The sequence below is a fragment of the Carassius carassius genome, chromosome 47 (genome assembly GCF_963082965.1).
Source record: "Carassius carassius chromosome 47, fCarCar2.1, whole genome shotgun sequence".
NCBI classification, from domain to species: Eukaryota; Metazoa; Chordata; class Actinopteri; order Cypriniformes; family Cyprinidae; genus Carassius; species Carassius carassius.
Window position 1 is genome coordinate 21,863,525 of NC_081801.1, and position 27,477 is coordinate 21,891,001.

The 27,477-nt window shown below is 37.7% G+C and overlaps 2 protein-coding genes across 7 annotated transcripts in view; both read left to right on the forward strand.

The window, feature by feature from the left end:
- The window catches only part of LOC132130902 (transcription factor COE1-A-like), a 176,424-nt gene that overhangs the window by 63,492 nt on the left and 85,455 nt on the right, over window positions 1–27,477 (forward strand). The window lies entirely within an intron of this gene.
- Window positions 9,316–16,235, forward strand: LOC132130903 (uncharacterized). 3 transcript variants are annotated; one of them, XR_009428807.1, is made up of 8 exons: window positions 9,316–9,699; window positions 10,154–10,212; window positions 12,564–12,778; window positions 12,986–13,992; window positions 14,084–14,153; window positions 14,326–14,500; window positions 15,224–15,335; window positions 15,878–16,011. XR_009428807.1 is itself a non-coding variant. In XM_059542768.1 (7 exons), the coding sequence occupies exons 3-7, from the start codon at window positions 12,577–12,579 to the stop codon at window positions 16,041–16,043; spliced, it is 1,620 nt and encodes a 539-aa protein (XP_059398751.1). In that variant the 5' UTR covers window positions 9,316–9,699; window positions 10,154–10,212; window positions 12,564–12,576; the 3' UTR covers window positions 16,044–16,235. The 3 variants fall into 3 exon arrangements, 2 of the variants coding, with proteins under 2 accessions (XP_059398751.1, XP_059398752.1); XM_059542768.1 differs by lacking the exon at window positions 15,224–15,335 and having other exon boundaries at window positions 15,878–16,235; XM_059542769.1 differs by lacking the exon at window positions 15,224–15,335 and having other exon boundaries at window positions 9,316–12,778; window positions 15,878–16,235.

The window sequence follows — 27,477 nt, forward strand, 5'->3', positions numbered from 1 at the left end:
GATGAAATCAGCCCTTTAGAAATCCTTAAAGCTCCTGTCGAGCTTGCAGATTTTCAAGGTCGTTCAGTGCGAGTGGGAACTGGAAAAGTGGAAAGAGCGGAAAACACTCATGCCTATATATACTGAGCATTTTCCGCTCTTTCCACTTTCCACTCGCACTGAACAACCTTTAAAAAAAATTAAAAAATGAATAATAAGAATAAGAATAAATAAATATATATACATTGTTTGTGCTACACACATAAATAATACCTCAAACCATATGCCAAGAATCCTAATGCCTCCCAATTCACTGTCAAATTTTGATACATCATTTGATACATTGATGAGTTCATCATGCGTTTGGTTGTCTATTTTACTTAAATATACAAATAAGTCTTTTAATCTATAATAAAAACAATAAAAATTTATTATTTAAAAATAGAATAATTTAATAACTTATTATTATCAATATAATACGTTGAGTTGAGTTTCTTTCTATTTTAATGTAATACAGTTAGTCTTTTAATCTATAATAATAATAATAATAATAGTAATAATAATTCATTGAGTTACCTTTTCTATTTTACTGTTATACACAAATGTCATAATACATCATCTAAAAGTTTACCATTTTAAATGTGAAATGTATCTCACTATTTAACTGAATAAGTTACCTAGCTATGGTTATTGATTATATTAAGTGTAATAATAATAATCATACAATATATACAATATACAATCATACAAAATATTTATATAGTTCTACAAGTTCTATTATTCTGTAGGACATTCTGTTCAGTTTTATATTTAACGCTTAATATTTAAACATAATAAAGGAAAACCAGATCAAAACCACTTGAAGTGTACATGTGCTTAGCTGTATACATGTACATCATTTTGCAAACTTCCCAACAATGCTCCATTGTCCAGTGGTTTGGTTAGTAACAGAAAATGAGGTTGCATGTAAATACAGTAGCAGTTGTTAACTGTCCGGTCTGTCACATTAGCCGCGTTTCCACTGGCGAGCTTAAAACGGGCGTGCAAGTGCGTGCCAGGGCCAGTCGCGTTTCCACTGTCACTTCCGGGCTTGATCGTGCCTCGCCGGGGCTTCCTCTGGGCCAACGGCCAGGGTTTTTGGCCCGACGAAAACCTCGGGCCAAAGCGGGCCAGCTGGGGCTAGAGGAGGGGTTATGAACAAAGGCGGAGTTTCTCCGCGTCTGGAGAGCGTCAGCCGCGGATCATTTCAGAAAGATAACAGCTTTAACACCGGTATTAAAGACTTTTAAAAATAATTTGAGATCAAAACTCACTCTTAGTCAGCAGCGAGTGATTGAAATAACTTGATCCGATGTGGATTATAATCATTAAACAAAGCAGAAATATTTATAAGCAATGCAAAAGACTATGCACGCTGGGCATTAACATTACCATAGTAAACATGGTAAATATGACAGTTTGAGGAAATCAGATGTCAGCTTCTTATTCTCTATCACAATCGTGTAATTATTTAGTAACTTATATTATCTGTCATAAGTCTCGTCTCGAGAGTTTAGCTCCACGTAGCCTATCATAAAAATATAATAATGTTTTATTTTCGGGAGCTTTTATAAAAACAGAGATATTATCATTCATTCTAAATGCGACGTATAGGTCACTTTGGATACAAATAAATAGAAAAAGACTCGACTGATTAGGCAGGCTATTTTCATAAGCGTTAGAAAATAAATAAATAAAATAGAAACAAATTTATTTCTGTGTGATTAATTCTGAGTCCTGATAAATTAATCAATTACGATCAATGTATCACTTATTCTACTATAGTAAAACATCGAAGCCTTTGAATTTGAATATTTAGCAAAGCATGCAAACAAACGGCAGCTTTTATCATGTTTGTGTGTGATCGCGCATGTTCCAGTGACTTATTTCTTAGTTTTCTGATAACTTCTCTTTGATGGTGAAATGAAGGCGTTTCCTGAGTGACGTTGTTCCAGAGAGGCGTGTACAGGGCGTGTTTTAGTGACGCGCAGCAGAGCTTCTGACTCGATTGTGGAAACCCTGCGCTATTCTGGCCTCGTGCTACTGGCCCGAGGCTATTAGCCCCGCCTGGCCTGTTTTAAGCCCTGGCTTGCACTGGCCCGACAGTGGAAATGTGGCTATTGAGTCCTAACAGCTCTATTTATCACTGTCAGCCGTGGAGACACGGAGAGGCTGTGGGGGACGGTACGGCTAAAAATGAGCTGGGTTTGTGACTCCTGTAGAAACCCCAGCAAAGGCAGAGCGGGCCCTGAAGGCTGTCAGATTGTCCCCTGCTGAAATTAATGAGGTGTAGACCACAGCAAGATTGGCATATATTGTCAGCATTCATTGTCAATGTTCAGGATTTTCTATACTACGTCCTGTCTTTTTTCTTTTTTTTTTCTTCTTGCAGTTTTCATATTGGAATCACCATGATGTGTGTTAGGAAATGGGTTACATGGGACTCACCTTGTTCTGAGCTGTAAATGTACTACAAAAAAAAATCTTGTTCTAATAACCAAGCCAGCTGAAACACTCAAATATATCTCTCGCTTGAAAGTCACTGGGAAATCTGCTTCATTTCAAGCTGACACTAAACAACTAAAAATATACCTTGGTTTTACTTGAATGATGAAGCTAAAATAGCTTCCCCAACACTGCTAAAGGCAGAAATCTACAAATGTATTATTCTTTGATTTTGATACATTTTGAATAAAATCCTGCAATGTCAGTGTCCTGGTTGGCCCATTAATGCAGCGCTTGACCAATCCCATGCAGGTCCAGCGGAGGTGAGCAGCAGAGGTGGAGCGAGGCAAACAGGCTAGAGTGCATTTGTTCTGAGAAATATTTAAAGATGGCAGGGCGTTACAGGACATGAGCGGTATTAGACGAGAAACATGCTGCCATGAATACTTCATGACACTGGGATGTTGTGACTAAATAAAAGATTGAACCTGAAATAGAAATGAACCAATGGCTAGGTGCTAAGGTCACTCTTCCTGTCACTCACCTGTGACTCCACTTCACCGTGAGATGATGCTGTCATGGCACTAACAGTGGGATACACTCTTCATTAAAGATCTGCTCTGGAACATGAACATGACACACATTTCCTCATTGCTCTCTTGAAAATAAAAAAAGTGTATAATGTAGACCATTTGTGGAGACTAAGCAGCAAAAATGGTTAGGATAACTTGCCATATAAAGACCACAATTTTGAACAGCAGTGTGAATTACCCTGATTCTGAGTAATTCTGTTAGTAGACTTGTCTAAAATGGATCAGTTATGCCTATATGTGATGAAATTACCCTATTAAAATGAATGCTGAAGGATCATGTGACACTGAGTTATGGTGCTGAAAATTCTAATTAAAATCACAGGAATCAATTACGTTTGAAAATATATTAAAACAAAGTGTTTTACTTTGAAGAAAAAAAAATTTATAAAATGACATTATATCTTTATATTATCATGAGTAATATTTATTCAGCCCAGTATAAATGCATCTTCTTTTAGGAATAATATCCCCCGCATTAAAAATAGCCCTATGGATTTGACCCAGATTTGTATTTGGTATTTTGCCAGTTCTTAATAATAATGTCATAATCAGACTAGACCTAACCAGTGTCCAAACCTAACTCTCTTAGTCTAGACTAGTCTGTACTAGTCTCTGTATTACTGATGACAGTTCAGCCTTCCCAGGGGTCTGCCATGTCTGTGCTGTTGGCACAAGTCACAGAGCACCATCTATCACCTTAAAGAGCCTGCAGGCAGGACGGGAAAGAAGGAAAGAAGGGAGTTTCACAACTAAAATCAGCCTTCTTAGTCTCGTTTGGGTTTTCACTGATGTATTATAGCATAAGCACTATTCAGAGAAGGACGGAGTTTGTGGAAACACAAGGTTACACATTTTACCAGGACAAAAATGAATGACATCTGTTTGCCGTCACACTAATTATTATTCCAGGCCCTCTGTGGGGTCATGACCCCTGACATCCGAGGTCAAAGCTGACCTCTCGCAGCGTGAACGCTTTCCTCGTAACTATTTCCTTCCTCAAATCATAGGAAATGTAGCAATTAAAAAAAATCACTGCAGTTATTCGAAATAGAAGGTCGAGTTGAGTTTATTGTATTGTAAGATGCAATGTTCCACACAATTTGATTGTTTAGAAAAAAGTGCATACTGTGCACACTTCACACTATATGCTACAGAAATTAAGTAAATTTACTATGTTATTCAGAACAATTGTAATATTTTTTTTTGTCCTGCTGGATGAGAGTGTTTCTCCAGTATCAGCTACCTGTGCTCGGTGGGTGTGAGTAACATACAGCAGAAGCCGCTGCTGGATGATGTCAGTGTGTGTATGAGTTTGGCTGCAGTCTCTGTGTATTGTCGGACAAGACCTGGTGCAGATGTAGCTGCCTCGAGGCTGTGTAATGCTAGACCTGTCTGCTCTGGTGCCTGGCTTGGGTTACACACACACACACACACACACACACACACACACACACACACACACACTCTGTCATAATGTGTATCACTGGTTGTTGTAAAATCCCACGCTTCCCCCACCGTCATTCGCTCCATCCCAGATGGGACAAATCTCTTGCATGTATGTTCCGCTTCCTTAAAACAATATATGTTTTCCTTAAAGATATATTTACCGTATTGATTTTAAGAAAATACATGATATATTTACAAATAAAATATAATAAATATATGAAACAACATTTGATAGCTAACTGTTATTATATATTAGTTATATATACTACTATATATTACTTTTTTATATTACTTTTAAAACTATTTAATGTGTCTTTGCAGAATAGAAAAAAAAAGATTAAAAAAATCTCACTTGCCCCACACTTTGAATTTCTCTGTGAGCTGTCAGAATAATTGAGAGACATATCTCATCATTGCTCACTGAATTATACCCACCATGAGCTGTATCTGTAGCTCGCTACATTTCCTTGTGTTCAAAGCGGGGTGAAGTGCATTCCTCAGCCCATTTTTCAACAAGATAAATATGACACAAGCCATGACTTTCCCTGAAGTAAATACTGTAAATAATAAAAGACACTTCCCTCATGGCTATTTATAATGAACTGTGCACAAGGGGGGTAAAGAGAAGAGAATAAAAACATCAGACTGTGTAGTGAAACACTGCTAACAAATTAGATTTACACAAAGAATAGAGATCTGCATCAGCCTTTTTATTTATCCAGGCTTTTTTTTTTTTTTAAACGATTTTTATTCATTGTTTAGAGTTGTACGGTAATTTAACAGTTACATCAGGGAACATAGGCGTTACTTGTCATCATACTAATTTTGGTTCACATTCAATTTGTTCTGTTAGAATCTTGAATCTGTTCCAATCCTTGACCCACTTTTTTTTGGGGGGGGGGGGGGGGGGGGGTGCTCTTTCCTGAAAACACACAGCTTTAGATCTGGTTTATTGCATAATAATGATTATTCACTGGCCATATTTATGACTCGGGCTAAGCTGTATCTGAGTGTGGGAAACTGACCTTTATATTTTTGGAACGTGGACAGTGAACTGTGGCCATTTGTAATCCAATCACATTTAAAGACCTCAAAACTTCCCGTTCAAATGTAAGGAGATACGAGAAGATCAAACCTTGGTTAATAAACCAAGCACTGACTCACAATAATAACCAACTCTTTTCTGCTTTTAAACTTTTAAACTGAAACTTTCTCTGCAAGCTCCCTCCTTTTATGAAATGTTCTTTATTTAGCCACTGGAAAATGATCCTCAGCTGTGCTGATCATATCCCACGTCTATCAGAGCCACTTTCAATGTGACCCATTCTCAGTAATTAAACCAAACACAAATAAGAAGGTGATGGCATCTCTACTATAATGCAACTCTTTCCCAGGATTCTGTGAGATAATCAGGAGATTTTCCCATCCTAATCTCCATCCACTAATTAACGCTCTTGGAGCTATATGGGCAAATCCAACTATAGTTCAACAGCAAACAGATGTTCAGAGCAGAGAGAGAGAGTGAACCTGAAAGTCCACACACGAGAGATGGAGCCAAAGGAGGGATTTGTGAGGGGAGGTCGCAAGCTGCTAATGCCAATCAAAGCACTTGTTAGGAGATTTTATTAACATGAATAGAATCAGAAAAGAGTAAGATTCAAAGATTTTCTTGGAACTTAGTGAGCTGATCCCAAGGCAGTATCAAACATAATATGGAATACAGACATGATCCCAATCAATTCCTAAAATCCCAAGAATGATCATTTACTCTTTTCCAGTGTTTTAGTGCATATTTGCAAGAAAACCCAAATTTTCTGGTGTACTTGCATGCTGCATACAATAACATATAAGACAACATGTGTAGTCTGATTCACAAAATAATGACTCTTATCAGCTTATGGTTTTTAGTCAATCATAAACATACTCCACAACAAGAGTAATCCGACTTACAAATGACTCCTACTGAATCCCTCTAATGAATCTTTCAAATAGATTGTGTTTTGGAGTTACTGGGGTGTGTTTCCCAAAAGCATTTTTAGCCAACTATGGTCGCAAGTTCTGTTGTTACCAACATAGTTTAACGATTAGCTGTTTCCCAAAACCATAGTTCAAACTAACATTCGCAAACAGTGTTGCAAACTTACATGCCTGGAACTACAGCTTGCCACCTGTGGTTAGAAGCATATTTTCTTCTTAGTAAGACATACAGTATGGACTTAAATTATGCTCTTGGGGACACTAAGCAAGCTAACATGCAATACAATCTATTATCTTTTATTCTATTTAAATATAAATTTTAATCGATATATTTTAGCGCGTCCTCAGTAAGCGCTGCTTTTGAAGAGTGTGCATGTGCATAAACACCTATGGGAACCTTGGAGTATGACATAAGAGGAAATCCGCGATGAAACACAAATGACTTGGGAACCAAAAATAATAAATTAGTCATCAGACGCCATTTACATCAGCCCTAAAGTGTTGAACTTATGTGGCTCAAACAACGGAGAAAGCCGTGACTGGCTAGTTAGTTTCCACAACAATACATCGTACTATGGTGATTTATCAGTGAGTTACGTCATAGTATGGGAATTGTACCCCTGACATTCTGAATCCACTGAACTGTTGAATCAGCAATTCACATTATCAAATCAAAATAGAGCTTCAGGAACATTTTGACAATCATCCCCAAGAATGTTCCTAATTTGGAAACTTAGATCAGCATGAAAGAGATTTTTATTTATTTCTATAGACACTTTATTAGTTATTCCTGGTTACAGTGTAAGACCTGAGAAACTTCTCATTTAATTCTCATTTAATCGTTCCATTTTTCATCAGATGAAGGACTCTCATAGTTGCCTCAATCCTTTCTCTTTTCTGGCAAGTCAAACCCCTCCCAAATCTGATCAGATGGACAATGAATAAGATCATCATCTGGAGACAGTTGACCAGTCAGAGCGATAAACTGTCTTGTTGTCGTTTTATTTGTCTGTGCTGAAGACAGGATAAGACAGGTGGAAGAATGTGGAGGTAGTGGCTGTCAGTATGAGTTCTAGTGCCTCGACTTCACTCTGCTGTCTATGAATTATTTGTGGAGCCAGCGATGACAAAAGAGTGTGTCTCATCAGACGCCACCTCTTTTGATATTTGCGAAAATAATTTTCAGGTTGTTATGTGTATCCGGCAAGCATTTGTACAGCTGTACACACATCTATGCCTTTGATATGTGGAGAGACGTGATATCCAATTTCTGGTTGAGATGGGAAACTGCCTCTCAGCGTTGTGTAAGCTGTCTGCTGACACGTGCAGAAAATCGTTCACATGCCTGAAGCATACAGTTGGTTAGCTGTCTTGTGTTATAGAGTGCACGAGATGGTCTGTGTGTACAATGCAAGGACATGTTTCAATTCTGTAATGACTACTGGATGTGCCATAACAAGGTACAATATTTTGGATTACATTTGAGACAACTGTTAGCACCCTGTGGAGATACATCAGAACCCAAAGTGCATTTTATTACTATCAATGACAAAATAAATCTACCTGGTCTCATGGCATAAACGCACCTGGGGTAGAGCTGAAGATCTTGCCCAAACCCGACGGGACCCGATGGGTTCGGGATTAATTCTTATAATTTTACACGGGCTCAGGCCAGGCTCGGGCTTGTGCTCCGGTTTGCGCTGTAAATGAGTGGTCATGTGATGTGTTTCAATTAGCAAGAGAAAGATGCGAAAATGTATGCTGAGTAGGAGAAACGGAGGCTTGCCTCTGGCGATTATGTTTTGGTTGCACCAGCAACTAAAGCAAAGTCTGAGGTGTGGAAAAGCATCCATCCACAGTGGATTCAATAACTTTCCTCCACAAAAACATGTAGCCTAACCTTGGTGAGTAAAGGTTTTTCAAATTATAACTAAATATTAATTAAGTCTTAAATGCATAATGTACAGTAGACAGAGTATATAGGCTAATGTTAGCATTTTTTTTTTATTACATTTCAGCTGCTAGTGGAGAAGCAAATCTGACGGAGCCTTTATCTTAATTTTGTTATTTTAATTTAGACTTTATCTTAATTTAATTTGTTATGAAAGACTCATTTTATTGGCGCATTGGCCTATTTATAGGCTAAGTGTATGCCTAGCTCTATTTAGAGTGCTAAGATGTTACGATGTTACAGAGGACTTATTTTATTTATTTGTTCCAACTTCCAAGTGGCCTATAGCCTACGTTAGTCATGCATAAATTATGTTAAAACATGTAGAAATGACTCATTCTTGACAAAAGGCAAAAGAGCTGTGTGTGTGTGCACAATTGAATAATTTCGGGCCGTAAACGGGTTCGGGCTTTTAAAAAGCTGTCAGTCAAAATCTACTTGTCAGGCTCAGGATGACATCTGTCGGGCTTGGGTCACGTCGGGCCTAACTTTTAAGGCCCGATTACAGCTCTAACCTGGGGGCACTTTTAAGCGGGGCACAAAATATGTACCAGTAAGTACATAACACTGCAGTTTCCAAAATAAATACACTAGAGGCAATAAAACTCAGACACCATTTATTCCTTTTCACACAAATAGATTAATAAAGCGTAATTTTTGCAAAATAACTTGAATATCATGTTATGACTTAAAAAAAATATTAATAACACTATCGGGTAGGTTTAGGGTTGAGTTTGGTGTAGGGCATATTTCCAACACGATTGAGTTTTATACAGACCCCGGATATTTGAATTCTGAATCGCCGTAATATATACCTGAAGCAAAATAATGAAAACAAAGCTACATGTACACTGTAAAAAAAAACTGTAAAAAAACAGAGATTTTCCAACAGTAAAGCACTGTTATTCAAAAATACAGTTGAATACTGTGAATGCAAACCGTTTTTGGAAAAAAAACTTTTAATCGCAAACTGCTGTTTAATTCAACGGTACAGAACAGTATTTTTTAAGTCTAGTCACGTGTCCAAAGCTGTTTCGAATGCTCACAACTCCTCAGAAGAGAAACCTGCAGGTCTAATCTGAGCAAGATCATCAAATCTAGCCTCATCTTTTCACCTGGTGTACGTAAATATTGCAGAACGAAGGATAAAGAGTTTTAGAACACAACAATTTTGAGGTTTGTCCCGAGTCGACTATGAACTGAACGGCTGAAGCTGAACTGGTCGAGATAAACGGCATTCCCGCACTGGGTTTTCCCTCCTTGCTTGAGGTAAATGCAATTTTATCATTTTCAATGTTACACTGTACTAACCTTTATTATATTATTTGCTAATAACAAATCGATTTTTCTGAGTATTATGTACTGAATTAGCAACATGTTAGCTACGTTTGCATTCGACGTAAGTTTAGTTTATTTTAGCTCAAAGAGGGCTTGTGTTAAACTAGCATGGTTATTTTGCCGTTGATATTTGCTGACTGCATTATAAAATGTTAATCTGCAATATTTGCAATAAAACCTGCAGCAATTCCTTTACGCATGTCAGGCACATGCGGATGCATAGTTTTTTGCCTAATGCAACGTTTAAGTGCGGTTTCCCTCAGTGCACAAGAGTTTTTTCAAAATTTTCAGCCTTTAAGTGTCACACATATGGTCATAAATTTGGAAAGAATAAGACTAAACTGCATAAAACTGATGATTTAACGTGTCACGTTGACTTTTGTAGCTCGAAGTGTGAGGATATCCGGGGTCTAATCTTACACCTGAAAAACCACATTACTGAAGGTAAGACTGTTACATGCCCATTCAGAAAATGTAACCAAAAATTTACTGTCAAGTCTACATTCACATCACATGTCTCAAGAAAGCATAAACATTGTTCTAATGAAAGTCTACTTGACTCAGTTGCAAATCCTGCCAGTACTAGTGATGGTAATAATACAAGTTGTGATATGCAAACTGACGATTTCTGTCCTGAAGAAATGGATGTGTTCCCAGAAAAGGAAGATGAAGGAGAATTTATAAGACATTTGGCCTTGTTTTATCTGAAACTTCAATCTAAATTGCTCCTTCCATCTTCTACTATTCAAACCATCATTGAACACTATCAGGAAATACATGACATAAATCAGTCACATCTAATTTCCAAACTTGTGGATAAATTGACATTGCTTGGACTAACTAAAGATGACATAAACACTGTGATTGATACCATGAAAAGTGAGGATCTCCACAGGGCTTGTAATACTCATGCACTTAAATCTGACCATAAGAGAAAAAAATTTTTCAAAAATAACTTTAGTTATGTAGAGCCCGAATCCATTTGTCTTGGTAAAAATGAGTCGGGCAACGAATGTTTTGTGCAATATATTCCTGTGAAAAACACGATTGTGTCCCTTTTGTCCTCAGAGTCAGTGAGAGACCAGCTACAGCAAATACAAACTAGAGTCCAGACTGATAATATTTTTCAGGATTTGTGGGATGGCACAAACATTAAAAAGAACTTACTACTCAAGCACACAACATCTTCAATTGGCATAATCCTTTATCAGGATGCCTTTGAAGTAGTAAACCCCCTAGGGTCAGGGAGGAAAAAGCACAAGATTTTAGCCATGTATCTGACACTTGCAAACATTTTACCACACAACAGATTGAGTCTTGATCAGATGCAACTTGTACTGTTATGTCGAGAACAAGACTATAAGCATTTTGGACAGAATCTAGTGTTTGGCTCTCTGGTGAAAGATTTAAAGGATTTTGAGACAAATGGAGTAATACTGCCAGATGGCCAGCTCTGCAAAGGAACCCTTTATGCAATTTCAGGTGACAATTTGGGTTCACACAATATTGGGGGCTTCACTGAAAATTTTAGCAGAAGCTCATATTTTTGCAGGTATTGTGAGATTAATCGGGAAGCATTTCTGGCAGACCCTCTGGCCAAGGGCCCTGACCGCACACCACAGTCATTTCAGAAACATGTTGAGGATCTGAGTTGTAACGTAGAATCACGTGACTGTGGTGGTGTTAAATTTGACTCCATCTTCAATGAGCTCACATATTTTCATGTATGTCAGCCCGGATTACCTCCTTGCCTTGGTCATGACCTTTTTGAGGGCGTTGTCTCAACTGATTTGGTGTTATACCTCAACCACCTTGTGTCAAAAGAGAAAAACTTTACTTATGTTCAGTTGAATCGGCGCATAAATCAATTTAAATATCTAGGCAATGATGCTAACAACAAACCTTCTGAGGTGAACCCAGGGGCTGGAAAACTCTCCGGACATGCAGTTCAAAATTGGTGTTTCCTGCGAATGTTGCCAGTGTTAATTGGTGATAAAATAAAATGTCCTGAAGATAGTGTAGCATGGCAACTTATCTTACAGCTGAGAGAAATTGTAGAGCTTGTTTGTGCACCAGCAATTTCCACAGGTCAGGTAGCCTATTTACGAGTTCTGATAGATGAATATTTGCATACCAGAACACAGAGTTTTGGGGAACATCCACTTAAGCCTAAGCATCACTACCTAAATCATTATCCAGAACTTATCATTCAGTTTGGGCCACTCATCCGTTTATGCACATTAAGGTTTGAAAGTAAGCATACTTACTTCAAACAATGTGCAAGGAAGCTTCATAACTTCAAAAACCTCTGCAAAACTCTTGCTGAAAGACATCAACTTTTACAATCTTTTCTAAGTACTGGGTCACTGTTCCCACCCTCTGTAGTAGTAGAGAAGGGAACTGAATTCATTGCTGGAGACTACAATGCCAAGATAATACAGTCAGTTGGTCATCTGAACTTTGATCCTCTTCATACACTTATAAGTCATAGTGTGACTGTAAAAGGGACAACTTATAAGAGCAACATGTTTGTGGTGATAGGCCATAATGATGACGGACTTATAGTAGGACAAATCAAAAAGGCTATCATTCATAACAATTCAGCTGTGTATTTTATCACTGAGGTATACCAGGCTGTTCGTCAACCTTACAGTAACAGTTATTGCACTACACCAATGCAGGAGGCCTATTACTGTGTCAGTCAATCAGAGCTTCTTGATTATTACCCACTGCCTAAATATTCAGTTTGTGGCATGTCTTTGGTAACTCTTCACCACTCTGTCCCCACATTTTAGATTCCTTTCCTACATGTCAATCCATAACGAGATAAAGGCTATCATCCTCAGGGCTTTGCCCAGTCTGACTGAGGAGATTCGAGAACATGTCATCACTTCACTTGAACGCTCAGGTGTGGAATCTATAGAAGACCTCGTATATGTACAACAGGAAGATCTCAAAGATGTCCTGCCTATTATACAGCAAAGGAAACTTTTGGAGGCATTCAAACTTGGTAAGGTTTTGTTTCTATTTGTAATAATTATTATTATTAATTGTTTTGTTTTACATGTATATGCTTTTTATTGTCAAAGGGATGCTAACCATTGATTTTCTATCATTCAATTTTCATTGTTATATTGAAAAAAAAAAATTAACCTACATCTTGGTAAGAAATTGGATTAGCTTTTAAAAAATTGTATTTTAATTGTATGTGTTTCAGAAACTACAAAAGTCACACTTGATCTCCAAATATTGCCAGATGAGTCAACAGATACAAGTATGTCTTCACTCTCCAGTCCACAGCCTTGCACATCTTCAAGCTCAAGCTCTTCACGAGCATCAACACCTTGTACTTTAAGCAAGGCAAGCCAATCACCCAACATATCCAGTAAGTGGTATGAAAATTTTGAGATTCCTTGGGATAAAATGCCTGTGGAAGTGCAGTCAGCTATTGCCAACAGCAAGCGCCCTGCTCCTGACAAGCGACGCCAGATGATACGTATCCTAGCTGATGAAATCAGGAAATGTGAGAATAACCCCACACGCAATGAATGTCTCATCATCTGCCGCAACATTGTTAAGCATTTCCCCAACAGTTTTGCAGATATGACACCAAGCGGTGTCATCATTGGTAGTGGATGTACTTCACTGCTTTGTCAATTAAAAACAAGAATTGAGAACATGAACCGTGCAGGGACAAAGAACAGACTCCGAACTTCAAAAGTGCCTGGACAACAGCATCAGAGGCCAAGTGATTCTTATGGATGCACACAATTTAACCCTGAACTGCCACCAGAAGAAACATATGAAACACTGGAGCAGAAGAGGCAACAGTTGGAGACCATTTATAGACAAGAAGGTATTCGCAGTGGTGAGAAGGGGGAAGTGATTAACCTTATGAAAACAACATTCTGTCTTCAGCGTAGACACATAAATCAGGCTCCATCACCGTCCATCGAAGATATGAGAATCCAGTGGCCTTACCTTTTTACACAAAGAGGTATCTTCATTCACTTCGAGTTACTAACTGACATTAACGTGTTACGTGTCTTGGACCTATCCATTAAGGAATGTGGACAGGGAATCAGGAAGTACCTGCAGACCAAATCAAAGAACAAAGATGTGCAGTCTATCGTCACCCAGGATGAAGATGGAGAGTTGACTCTAATACAGCTGCTGATGGCCTACTTCGATGAAGGGATAGAGGGACTAATACTCCGTGCTGATGTATGTTTGTTTACATTTACATAATACTTGCTATTACTGGGTTTGTTATTCTGTCATGTATAATTTTTATACAATTGTCTGTGTTCTGCAGATATCTGCCACGGCAGCAGATGTTGAGAGCACTCTGACCATCCCCGCCTCTCCACGACTGATACTGCTGTGTAAGTGTCAGATAAGCAAGGTTCTCACATCAGTCTACCTCATCAACATTGTTTTAGCCATCCCAGGCCATGACAACTTCTGATCTGCAAAAAATGTATTTAATTTACAATGAATAAAGTACTGATGACCATATTAGACACTGTTTTAGCTGCAATTTGTTGTCTTTATCAGTTGCCGGTGATGAAGCCACAATTGGAGGATGGATGATCACCATCGAAAATCATGTAATCTGTGAAGGTGTCGACCAAAGCATCATCACAGGGCTAGCTGCAGTTTTCTCTACTTACTACATCTTTAATCTACAGTACCAAGAAGAAGCTTCAAGGACCCTGGAGTTTGTACAAAGGTAAATATTGTTTTGGTATTGTGCCTTATTTCCCAGATCTGTTAAGAGCTTGTCATTTAAATGGCTAGTTCACTTTGAAATTAAATGTTGATGTGTTTTACCCCAAGGGCATCCAAGATGTAGGTGTCTTTGTTTCCGCAGTAGTTTCAATTTTGATGTTTTTAGGTCCAACCGTTCTTGTCTGTCAGTCATATAATACATGCCTATGGTCACCTCATAAAAGAAAATACACAGATTCAAATTAAACCGTAAGTACACATTTATGAATTAAGACACGAAACGAGCGGTTTGTGTGAGAAAACCAACAGTATTTATATCATTTTTTACCTCTTGAAAAACATAATGTCCATGTTGCAGTGAACGAGCTTCTTTGTGATTTGCGCGTACTGGCTTGTTGATGCGCCGGCGCGACTCCTGGCTGTATGTGCCTCTCGCGCGAGCATACGCAATTCTTTTCTTTTTAAACATCCCTAAACATATATTTTTTTAAAAAACATTTCTTGTTTAAAACATCCCGGATAAGCCGAACGCGCTCACACACCAAGAAGCTCATGCCCTCAACATGGATATGATGTTTTTCAAGAGGTAAAAAACTATATAAATACTGTTGGTTTTCTCACACAAACCGCTCGTTTCATGTCTTAGGTCATCAATGTGTACTTACGATGTGGAATTGTTTAATTTGGACTGTTTAATTTGAACCTGTGTATTTTCTTTTATGAGGTGACCATAGGCATGCATTATATGACTGACAGACAAGAACGGCTGGACCTAAAAACATCCAAATTGAAACTACTGTGGAAACAAAGACACCTACATCTTGGATGCCCTTGGGGTAAGCTAAAACATATCAAAATTTAATTTCAAAGTGAATTAGCCCTTTAATATAAATTGTGCAATGATTTAACAGAAAGCAGAGAACTGTCAATAACATAAACCATGCACCACCATAATTTAATGTTTGTTCTCATACATATTATGTTTGGAAAAAATATATTATCCATATTTAATACAAGTCTCTTTTATTTATGTAGTGCTTTATCAATACACATTGTTACACTCATATGGCAGAAATGTCCAAAATACAAATCATGCAGTTAGTTCATGCACATGTTGTGTGCACTTAATGTAAAATAATAAAGATATTAAATTAGTAGTTACATTACAGTTGAGAAAAAATATGTCAGTTTCATTTGATTCCGAGGTGGCTTTTTACATCCGTCACAGGTGTCAGTCAGGACTCTGAAATGAGATCATTCTTTCATAATGAATATACACAGAGGTTATTATCATGAGTAAACCTCTTCGAATAGTCTTATATAAAATTCATCATGACTTACCAAGCCTAATATATGTTATTTCTACATTGCTTTTTAGGCGCTTCATTGGTTTGAATCCAGAGAGAGGGACAAAGGCCAGCCAGGTGAAGGTGATCTCCAAAAAGACGGGGAAACTTGTCCATAAAAAGACTGCAACTGTGAATGTCCACGTAGCCAACCTGATAAAAAATCTTTTGGACTTTGAGTGGGGTTTTGTGCAGTAATACAAAGCCAGTACAGCTGATGTTCAACATCCTGTTTCAGAGCTGAAGTCGCTGCTGTGCTCTGCAGTTGAGTGTTAATGCAAAGTCAGTACATTGTTCTGCATTTGAGTGTTCAGTTGAAGTCAGTGCAGTATTCTGCGATTGAGTGTTAATGCAAAGTCAGTACATTGTTCTGCATTTGAGTGTTCAGTTGAAGTCAGTGCAGTATTCTGCGATTGAGTGTTAATGCAAAGTCAGTACATTGTTCTGCATTTGAGTGTTCAGTTGAAGTCAGTGCAGTATTCTGCGATTGAGTGTTAATGCAAAGTCAGTGCAGTGTTCTGCTGTTGAATTCTTATGTGAAATCTGAAATGACAGCACTTTTTGCAACAACATATTTAAATTCACAGGATTTCAGTATGCTGCTCTTCAGTGTGCATGTACATTGCAGAAAAAAGTATTGCTGTTTTACAGTACATGTTCAGAGAATTGTATTTTGTCCATTATTTTAATGTCCACATATTTGTTAAGTGGAAACAATGTTAAATGTATTTTATATATTGGCTTTAATAAAAGTCCAAAGTTTTAAGGCCATCTTTTGTGTTTAAGAAATTTTCTTTTTAGAATACAAATTTTAAATCATAAATAACAAACATTTTTAATATAAACTAATACATAAAAAACTGTATAATACCAACCAATAAATTACAGTATTACACTGTACATAATATTTTTTTTACAGTTCAGTACTGTAATATATTTTACAGTAATAAACTGTCATTCCATATTACAGTACATGCACTGTAAAATTACAGCTCAAAGCCGGAAAATTTAGCTGCCAGCTGTTTACTGTAAATTAACAGGATTTTTTTTTTACAGTGTAGGATAAAAGGAAAATCAGTTGTGCTGTCCAGTAAATGATGTTTTTGCACATTATTCTAGAGCGGCATGATGCCTTGTACGTGGTTGGTTCTCTAGATGAGACTCTAGAGCTGCGGGGAATGCGCTACCATCCCATTGATATTGAAACATCTGTCATAAGGTCACACAAGAGCATTGCAGAGTGGTAAGCAATATGAATTCCTTATACTTTAAAGTAGATTTTGATGGAATAATATTACTGTTTATAACAACTGAACATTTGATCATTTTCATTTGTTCAGTGCATCCATGACAATAGCTAAAAATGAACTATTCTTAATAATTATCTTTGAAAATGTTTAAACATTGTTTTACACTAGTAAGTTTTTCTCAGTTTTTCCTGAGAAGCAAAATTTACAAAGGTATTAATGGAAGTTTCGAGTTAAATACAAGATAAGATCTGTGGCATGCTGTTGATTACCTTATTTCCTGAAACGCAAGTTGTGGTATTTTTGTCATGTGAAAATTCATAAAAGACTATATGATTACTATAATTTCTGTTGGTCAGTCAAACACACTTAAACTAATGGACATTGGTAATCTAAAATTCTCTAACATAGTCACATCCAATGCAATCCACAGCTGCTTCCATTTTGCTACGATTGTTTTGTACTCTGTAATGGATTATAAGAGAACTAACAAACTGGCACCGCTTCACGTCGGGGTCCTGATCACCATGTCAGGGTTTATTCAGCGAGGACAACCGGCTGGATGTACATTGTCCCTTACATAAACAATACTGCTGGATGGCGCGATTGACTAATCAGAATCAAGTATTCCACAGAGCCGTGTAATAATACTGAATAACACACTACTGTTAAAACTATATAAAGTATGTTGCATGTGCTTTAGTATGTTAGTCAACACATCAATATAATACTTCTAATTTGACATTATTAAAAAGTCCACTTTTTAAATGTGTACTACAGTGTGAAACGGTCATGCAAGTCTGCTCTCTTTAAGTACACTGACCTCTTCTTTCATTAATATAATATTATCTGCATGTAATTTTTTTTATTTTTTATTTGCACACTACAAGTGCACATTAAATACAGTTAAGTGTACTGTACTTCTTTATCAAGGGATGCCTACTTGTTATCATGTAGTCAGCTAACATTAAAAAGACAAACAGGACTAGTTATGAATGCTGTTGGTGAAGTTTCATTTAACTTTAATTTTGTTACACTTTGTATTTGATTTAAAAAAATATAAAACCATGTGTATACCCATGTTGTACAAAAATTGCCATGTTTTGCAGTGTAGATACAGTAAACTGCTTTTCATACATCTTTCTTCTCCTCACTCTCTCCTCAGTGCTGTGTTCACATGGACGAATCTCTTGGTGGTCGTCGTGGAGCTTGAGGGATCAGAACAGGAAGCCCTGGATCTTGTTGCCCTGGTGACCAACGTGGTTCTGGAAGAGCACTATCTCATCGTGGGGGTCGTTGTGGTGGTGGACCCTGGAGTCATTCCTATCAACTCCAGAGGGGAGAAGCAGCGCATGCACTTGCGGGACGGCTTCCTCGCCGACCAGCTGGACCCTATATATGTGGCCTACAACATGTGAAAATGTGGAACATTGAGGATAAACCAGATGCCAGGAATATCTGCATATGCAAATCTTAAAAGGATGCGTTAGGGGGAAGTTCGGACAGGCTTGCCTCTTCCTCCACAAACATGAAGAGTCCTTGATGGAGCTATGCAGTTTATTTTTTTTTATATCAAACTGTCAGAATGCCTTGCAAATAAAACTCTAATTCAGTGGTCAGGGCAAATGACTTGATTCCATCTCCTTTTTTCTTGTGTGACGCAATTATGAGTTCAGTTTTTATTCAAGCACACCTGTCCTGCACATACCACACATGCGTGCTGAATGTTTCCTGTGTGTGAGGAGGACTGGCCCAAAAGGGCAAAGGAGTGCCTGATGTCAATCCAGATTGCAGTTCTATGTCTTTGTAATTTCAAGAGCATGTGAAAATGTGTAATGCACTTCATTTCAATGCATTACTATCGCCATTGTTATAGCTGTAAATAAACAAATAAACAAAAAAAATCACAATACATCAACACACAAATCTTTGATAAATGGAAATTTATCAATTTTTATGGATACCAATTGGCAGTAAGGATGGATGTAAGATGGAGAAATGGATATCCAAGTCTTTCTTTGCAAGAAAGCAGTACTGAAGGTGTGCTGTGGATATGCTGCTCCATAAATTCTCAAGCTTATGCTTTCCCAGCTAGTGTTTCAACATGGGCCTTACATATTTTCCATATGCCTGTGGACTGTTTGTTATTTTTATTTAACTCCCCACCATTCTTTATTAAATCATTTGATTCATGTGTGAGCTTTTAATCAGGGTAATTACAGTGAATAGATGAATAGTCTTATTCAGGTAACCAAGTCCAAATCTGAAAAATATTTCTTCTCAAATTTACAACCCGAATTCCGGAAAAGTTGGGACGTTTTTTAAATTTTAATAAAGTGAAAACTAAAAGACTTTCAAATCACATGAGCCAATATTTTATTCACAATAGAACATAGATAACATAGCAAATGTTTAAACTGAGAAAGTTTACAATTTTATGCACAAAATGAGCTCATTTCAATTTTGATTTCTGCTACAGGTCTCAAAATAGTTGGGACGGGGCATGTTTACCGTGGTGTAGCATCTCCTTTTCTTTTCAAAACAGTTTGAAGACGTCTGGGCATTGAGGCTATGAGTTGCTGGAGTTTTGCTGTTGGAATTTGGTCCCATTCTTGCCTTATATAGATTTCCAGCTGCTGAAGAGTTCGTGGTCGTCTTTGACGTATTTTTCGTTTAATGATGCGCCAAATGTTCTCTATAGGTGAAAGATCTGGACTGCAGGCAGGCCAGGTTAGCACCCGGACTCTTCTACGACGAAGCCATGCTGTTGTTATAGCTGCAGTATGTGGTTTTGCATTGTCCTGCTGAAATAAACAAGGCCTTCCCTGAAATAGACGTTGCTTGGAGGGAAGCATATGTTGCTCTAAAACCTTTATATACCTTTCAGCATTCACAGAGCCTTCCAAAACATGCAAGCTGCCCATACCGTATGCACTTATGCACCCCCATACCATCAGATATGCTGGCTTTTGAACTGAACGCTGATAACATGCTGGAAGGTCTCCCTCCTCTTTAGCCCGGAGGACACGGCGTCCGTGATTTCCAACAAGAATGTCAAATTTGGACTCGTCTGACCATAAAACACTATTCCACTTTGAAATAGTCCATTTTAAATGAGCCTTGGCCCACAGGACACGACGGCGCTTCTGGACCATGTTCACATATGGCTTCCTTTTCGCATGATAGAGCTTTAGTTGGCATCTGCTGATGGCACGGCGGATTGTGTTTACCGACAGTGGTTTCTGAAAGTATTCCTAGGCCCATTTAGTAATGTCATTGACACAATCATGCCGATGAGTGATGCAGTGTCGTCTGAGAGCCCGAAGACCACGGGAATCCAATAAAGGTCTCCGGCATTGTCCCTTACGCACAGAGATTTCTCCAGTTTCTCTGAATCTTTTGATGATGTTATGCACTGTAGATGATGAGATTTGCAAAGCCTTTGCAATTTGACGTTGAGGAACATTGTTTTTAAAGTTTTCCACAATTTTTTTACGCAGTCTTTCACAGATTGGAGAGCCTCTGCCCATCTTTACTTCTGAGAGACTCTGCTTCTCTAAGACAAAGCTTTTATAGCTAATCATGTTACAGACCTGATATCAATTAACTTAATTAATCACTAGATGTTCTCCCAGCTGAATCTTTTCAAAACTGCTTGCTTTTTTAGCCATTTGTTGCCCCCGTGCCAACTTTTTTGAGACCTGTAGCAGGCATTACATTTTAAATGAGCTAATTAAGTGGATAAAAGTGTCAAATTTCTCAGTTTAAACATTTGCTACGTTATCTATGTTCTATTGTGAATAAAATATTGGCTCATGTGATTTGAAATTCCTTTAGTTTTCATTTTATTAAAATTTAAAAAACGTCCCAACTTTTCTGGAATTCGGGTTGTACATTAATTACAGCATATTTTTTTTTACAGTACGACATCACCGTTCACAACAAATTATCTTATATTCTTCCAGATGAATGTATGAAGGTGACATTTTAAGTCTCCTACATATTACTAAATAAAAAGAAGAAAGTATCCTTTTTCATTAATTCATGAAAACATACCGAACATATGAGATCGTTATTTCAGGAAAAAATGACCACTGCAGGTGAGGGCTTTTATTCTTCTTTTCATTACTGTGTTAAAGTGTGATATCTGCTTGTATTTTTTAGATGCACTGTACACTGCATTGGGCAGCACTGTAAAGACAACTTTTAACAATGCTTGCTTTCTTTTATTGTGTTCATTACGTAAAAGACAGGCAGTACGCCTGCTGTAATTATGTACAGAATTTGTGTAATAAGTTATTACTGGGACACCAGAAAACTACATTTGGCATTGTTTTTCAGTAGCATGAAGGAAACCAGATGTTCAAATCAAAGCTTAATTTCGCAAACAGTAAGAGGAACAACATGAGCCACTATTCATGTACTATTTTATATTGCAATAGATTCAAGAAGTGGTTTTGCTGCAAAGATTGTAAAGCACATACAGCATCTGTAATGCAGGATGGTTGTGTGACTGTTTTGTCATTTAATGAATATTTGGTTAAAACAGCTTTTGACTTATGTTTATATTTCTTAATAAAACCCATGCTTATAAATGATGGACATTGACATTTGTATTTCTAATGTGATACACATTTTGCAGAAATGTTTTAGAAAATCTAAAGAAACTTACATTGTATTTAAGATAATTTTATTTCATTCAGACCCTGGGAATTGAACCCATGAACATGCCATTGCTAATGCCATGCTCTGCTGTTTGCTACAATAATATTCAGTATATCCAAAGAAACTTACATTGCATTTAAGATAAACATTTCATTTTATTCAATCCCTGGGAATTGAACCCATGACCATGCCATTGCTCATGGCATGCTCTGCTATTTGCTACAATAATATCCAGTATGGGGTAATATAAATGTTGCATATAATATTAAGCAAACCAATAGGAAGATTCACTATTATCAAAACATGATTACAGAGATTTAAGAATTTCCAGTGTGTATGTTAGTTGTGCTAAACAGATACCAGAAAGATCCTAATGACCGCCTCTACAGAATAGTAGATTCGAAATGTTTCAAGATATGTATTCTTCTATTTTTTCTAAAAGCTTTTTTGCAATATCCAGTGCCCTTCTGGCATTGTTGATGTCAAATTGCTTGTTTGGAATGTGAGGAAATTGGTGATATTTTGGATATTGAGTTTTTTTGTCATCAACACCAAGGTCAGTCAGTTGCCTCACAGTGTTCATTAAAGAGCCCAGCTGTGAACTGAAATTGGACACCTGTTGAGCAAGGCTAGTAATTGAGTAGTTGTTGGGTCGGTGTCCACTTCCCCTGTACATCGCTGCTATCAGGGCTTTTTCCACAGCCTGATGCACTTTAAACAGACACCACTCTGAACTATCTTCTCTAGTGTCATTATGAGCTGCTTTGATATCACATTGAGCTTGTTCATACCAGCGTTTTGCCTCTCCTCTGTTTGGCCTTGGAGTTTCTCTGTGGTATGAATAAAAGTTATAGCTCCTTCTAGAATAGTTCTGATAGAACCTCTCACGTCCCCTCCTGTGACTTCGTGCCTCTGTATTCCAAATGTCATAGAAATCTCGAAAGTCTCTCCAGTTCAAGGATGTGCTGTGTGCAGTATTCCCACATTGTAGTTCCTCAATTCTGTTTTGCAAGTATTTAAACGCCTCTGTGGCAAGTGCTTCATTGTCTGGGTTCTTGTCTGGATGCCAGCAGAGGTAGAGACGTTTGAGAGCTTTTTGTTTGTCCTCACTTGACATTTTATAGATTTCGTTTAAGCTTTGGTCAATTTCTCTTTTGATCTCTTCCAATGTCTCAGGAAAGACTATTTTGGGTGGAGGCCCAAATGTCAAAAGATGTTCAATATCTGTGCAAGTAGACCCTTTTGGTACAGTTGCCTTATTTTCCCTTTTAAACTGGTAAAGGTCAAGAGAGCTTACTGCAATGAAGTCATCACTGCCAACTTGAATTTTATAACTGGTAGGAAATTGTCTGGCTGGATCATTCATTCGCTCGATGACAATGGCATAGAAATATTCACCAGAATTGTCCTTGCTGAAGCCAACATACTCTCCACTTTCAAAGTTGTTGAAGAAGTTCATGCCAAGGCAGTCATGCCATTCTTCAGGTATACAACATCCAGGTTTTGGTAAGCTACCATGTTCATCCTCCTTGTGGCCACTGTTGTGAATGTCATGATTTGCTAATGTTTTCTCAACATCCTCCATGTTATCACACAGCAAAAGTTGTCCAAGGACTAGAAGGCTTGAGGTGGTCAAACAGTTCTTTAGAAGAGCATTGATTTCTTTAGTAAGACACCTATTAACTTCATTTACTACTTTTAGGGACATGTCATCATTGTGTTTTATGTAGAAACTGCATCCATTTTGCTGCTTTTTCACATAAACATCTGTTTCAGCCTTACTACCCTCAAGTGGCACAAGGTTCAACAGAAGCTCAGTTTGAAGAGTTTTACAACAGATGATTTGAATCTTAGAAAATATTTCTTCACACTTTTCTTCAGCTTCAGAATGTGAAGCCCCACCTTTATCTTCTTCTCTGATGAGACAGACTAGTCCATGAAGAAACGGAGCAGAGGACAAGTGCTTGTCAAACAAGCCACCGAATTCACACCCCCCTTCATAATCGCAATATTGGACACTTGTTTCCTCCAGGTTTTCAGAAATTGCATCTGAGAGAAGTTTGGGGTGGACATGCTCTGGAAGGAACTGCAACAATGTTTTATGTTCATAGTGATCATTTCCAAGATGACAGAAGTAAAAATTTTCTAGCAGTTTCAGCTTGGTTTCCAAAAGATCCTCAAGTCTTGTGGGCTGGAAGACAATGTCATTGAAATACAAAGTGTTGGATTCATATAGTCTTCCATCTGTTGAAGGAAGATAAAGCGGGTTGTTGTGAAAAAAAGATTTATTTTGTTCCTTTTTCAGCAGGCAAAATAGCTGTTGTACAACACGTTTCACAGTTTTCTGCTGGTTTGCCTGAAGGCTGTCTTTGTCAGAGCTATCTGAATAGATTTCTTGAAGAACAGTACTATATTGGTCAATGGTGGGCCTTTCCTCTATGCCAATCTTCTTGAAGAAGTCTTTAAATTTATCATAATTTAAGGGAACGCTGTAGAAGTAAGGCCTAAACTCATGCTCATCTGACAGTAAAAGTACTGCCTGGCAAGCTTTCACAAGGGTTGTGTCATTTTCCACAAGGATAATGGGAAGGTCTGAGAACAGAGAGACATCAAAATGTATTGACTGCAGGTATGCGTATGATTTGATAAATACCTTGGTTCTTGTTTTAAGCAGAACATCTGTGTGGCACTGAGATTTACAGATGTTTTTTAGATTAGTAGCTAATTTTCCAGGGGGTGGAGTCTCCAATGCTCCGGCATCCATCATTTTCATTAGTTGTTGTGTAGAGCAGTTTTCTAAGGGTATGATTGGCATAGACGTCCATATCAGATATTGGTTATCACTGTCTCTGTCAATGAGTGATCCATTGATTGCAACAACCTGCCTCTCTTGAGCAAAGGGCTTGTGATAATCACAAAGTGATTGCTGAATTTGCACTGGGAAGATGAATTTAATGTTAGCAACTCTATTCATTAATTTAGAGTTTTTGTTATAACTCTTTGACAAAACAGTCTTAAACAAAAGTTGTGATCGTTCCTTGAGAACATATAAAGGAGTGTTGTCTCCATTTTCAGATTCAATTTGTTTTGCAAACTCAATGATTTCCTCATCAGACACTTCATGTTTCAATCCAAGGTCATTTAAAAATCTACATGCTTCAGTATATTTATCTTGGAAATTGTCCCAAAAGGTTTTGGGCACAAATCTGTCTTTTGGAAGCATTACTTTATAAAGGTGTACAGTGTCATCATAAAAGTATGAAGCCACTTGAAGAGAACCATGGATATCTCTGATAAATCTGACCTCTCTCAATGCAGAGACAATCCTGTTATCCACTGGTCCAAGTTCCATTAACAACCGCATAAAATCAAGAAGCTTGGCTGCTTTCATCTTGTGCACAGAAGGAAGAATGAACTGTACACAGAACTCTAAATCATTCAGAATCTCAAATTCTAGCTGTTCTGCCAGTCCTAAATTCACCCAGCTGTGCTTGAGGAAGAGACTGTCACATCCATCGACCTGGTACAAATTTGGAAAATCATTCTGATGCTGAGAATTTAGAATGAACACCCTACTGTGTAAATCAATCCTTTCCCGTTTTCCAGATATTGACTCAAACAGGGGCAAAGACTTGAGCATTGACACATATTGACTCTTGTTATTGGAATCTCTGATACCATGCTGTAAGAAGCACTGAAGATCTGCACAATTATCTTTAGACAGCTCCTTAAACTGCGGATGTGGTACATGATAAACCTGCTCCAAAACACCACTGCTGTCTCCTGTTTGCAGGAGCTCTGGATTCATATTCCTGTGACGGAATTCCAAACTGAGATCAGTGAAAAAGGCACAGTATATTTTCATGAACCCCAGTTTTATGAGAATGGCTGCTATTTTTCCAGTTTTATCCTGAATTACTTTTGATATGTTCTTCATTGTTTGTAAGAAACATGTGTTATTTTGACTAGGGCAGATTACTGGTAAGATAGAACTGTCCTCAAAGTGCTTTTTTATCTGAGTGAATACATTCAGATTTTCATTTTGGTCATCATCATCAAAGAAGCTCCATAAAGTTTTCAGCCATTTGATTGTCTCTGTATCTGCCTTGTAGAGCTGGCATCTTTGATCAGGTAATGACTGTCTGAGCAATTGTTCAAGTTCTGGTTTCAAATATGTTGCTGCAACATCAATTGTTAAGCCCTTAATAAACATTCCATCATACATAATTTGGTCATGATTTTCATCGACAGCATCATCTGCAAACATCTCCTGATATCCTTGGAAAAGACTGCTAAATCTTGATATCAGCTTTGGGGATTTAGTGTCAAAGACTCTTAACATCTGATCTTGTGTGAGGAGAAGAGGCAAGCCGTTGATGACATGGACATTTTCCTCATTGACATTTGTCAAGCAGAAGTTCAAAAGTTTTGAACATCTTGTTTTGTTTTTGATCAAAGTCTGGTTGATAGGCAAAGGCAAACTACCAGTTGTCTGGGAAGGATCATTCAGTGATCTTTGCTTCAAGAAATTAATCACTGTTGAAGCACTGATTTCTGCCACATTCACACCAGCCAATTTGAAGTTAACTTTTATTTCATTCATTTTAGAAGAGTATGGTATTAAATTCATCCCAGTGTCATCTAAAATGTTAAAAATTCCATCATGGTCCTCAGTTGTAAAATATGGACAATTTTCTGAATGTGGTTTAGTTGCACTGCACCAGGTAACTGTGTATTTTTGTATATCTGTATCTTCTAAAACATGTGATAACTCAACAGGAACAGCGTGCACCGTAGGTATGACAGGAAGGCCACGATGGTTGATTGATCTATAGACCTCATGAATCATCTCATGCCAGACATTGTCTACTTCTTGAGAAATGCATGGAAAGTATTTAAGGCAAGAAGGCGTAAGCTCTGTCTTGAGGACTACAAGATCAGTAGGTTTATCTTTCTTCATGTGTGAACAGAGATGTAACAGGAGGTCAGCATAGAGTGGTGAAATGATGTTTACCTTCAGCGACTGGTTCCACTCAGTTTTCAGACTATCACCATCCTCTTTCCATAAGTCTCTTCTAGAAGAATCAACTTCAAAATTTGCATTCACATGAACTGGTAAACCAGTTTGTCCAGGTAAGGGCAAAGAACAAAATGCCCTACCAGTAAATTTGTAGTTAAATGAGCTACTCCAACATGCACTCAGAGCAGCTTGAGGAACTTTGAAATAACTTTCTTTGTTTTTTCTCTGAATTTGGTTTGAGAAGCCAAAGCACTCTGCAATAACCCACTTGCTTTGTTTTTTTCCAGATGAGATTTGCATTTCATAGATGGTTTTGCAGGGTTCTGCTGTTCCTGACATGAGGAATTCTTTAACATGTCTGTGAAAGTTAACCTTGTGTATCATGCTGCTCTGCTCTTTGTATTTCTTTTCGATAAGGAAAGGATATTTAGGTTGTTTTCCATCTTCAGAAATCTCTGAAAACTGTATTTTTGTGATGTGTTTCAAGAAGAGAATAAGTCCTTCAGGATCTTCTTTCAAGGCATAGTAAAGTTCTTTCATGTCATGATCTGTGACTGTATGTCTAGATATGTCAGATTGTTCTGCCATTTGCTCTGTCCTGAGAGGGAGCCTTAACATGGTTCCAAAACTGAGATCAAACATTTCTGGAAGAAAGGTATGATAAACATCTTCAAAAGACTTTTTAAATTTATCTTCCACT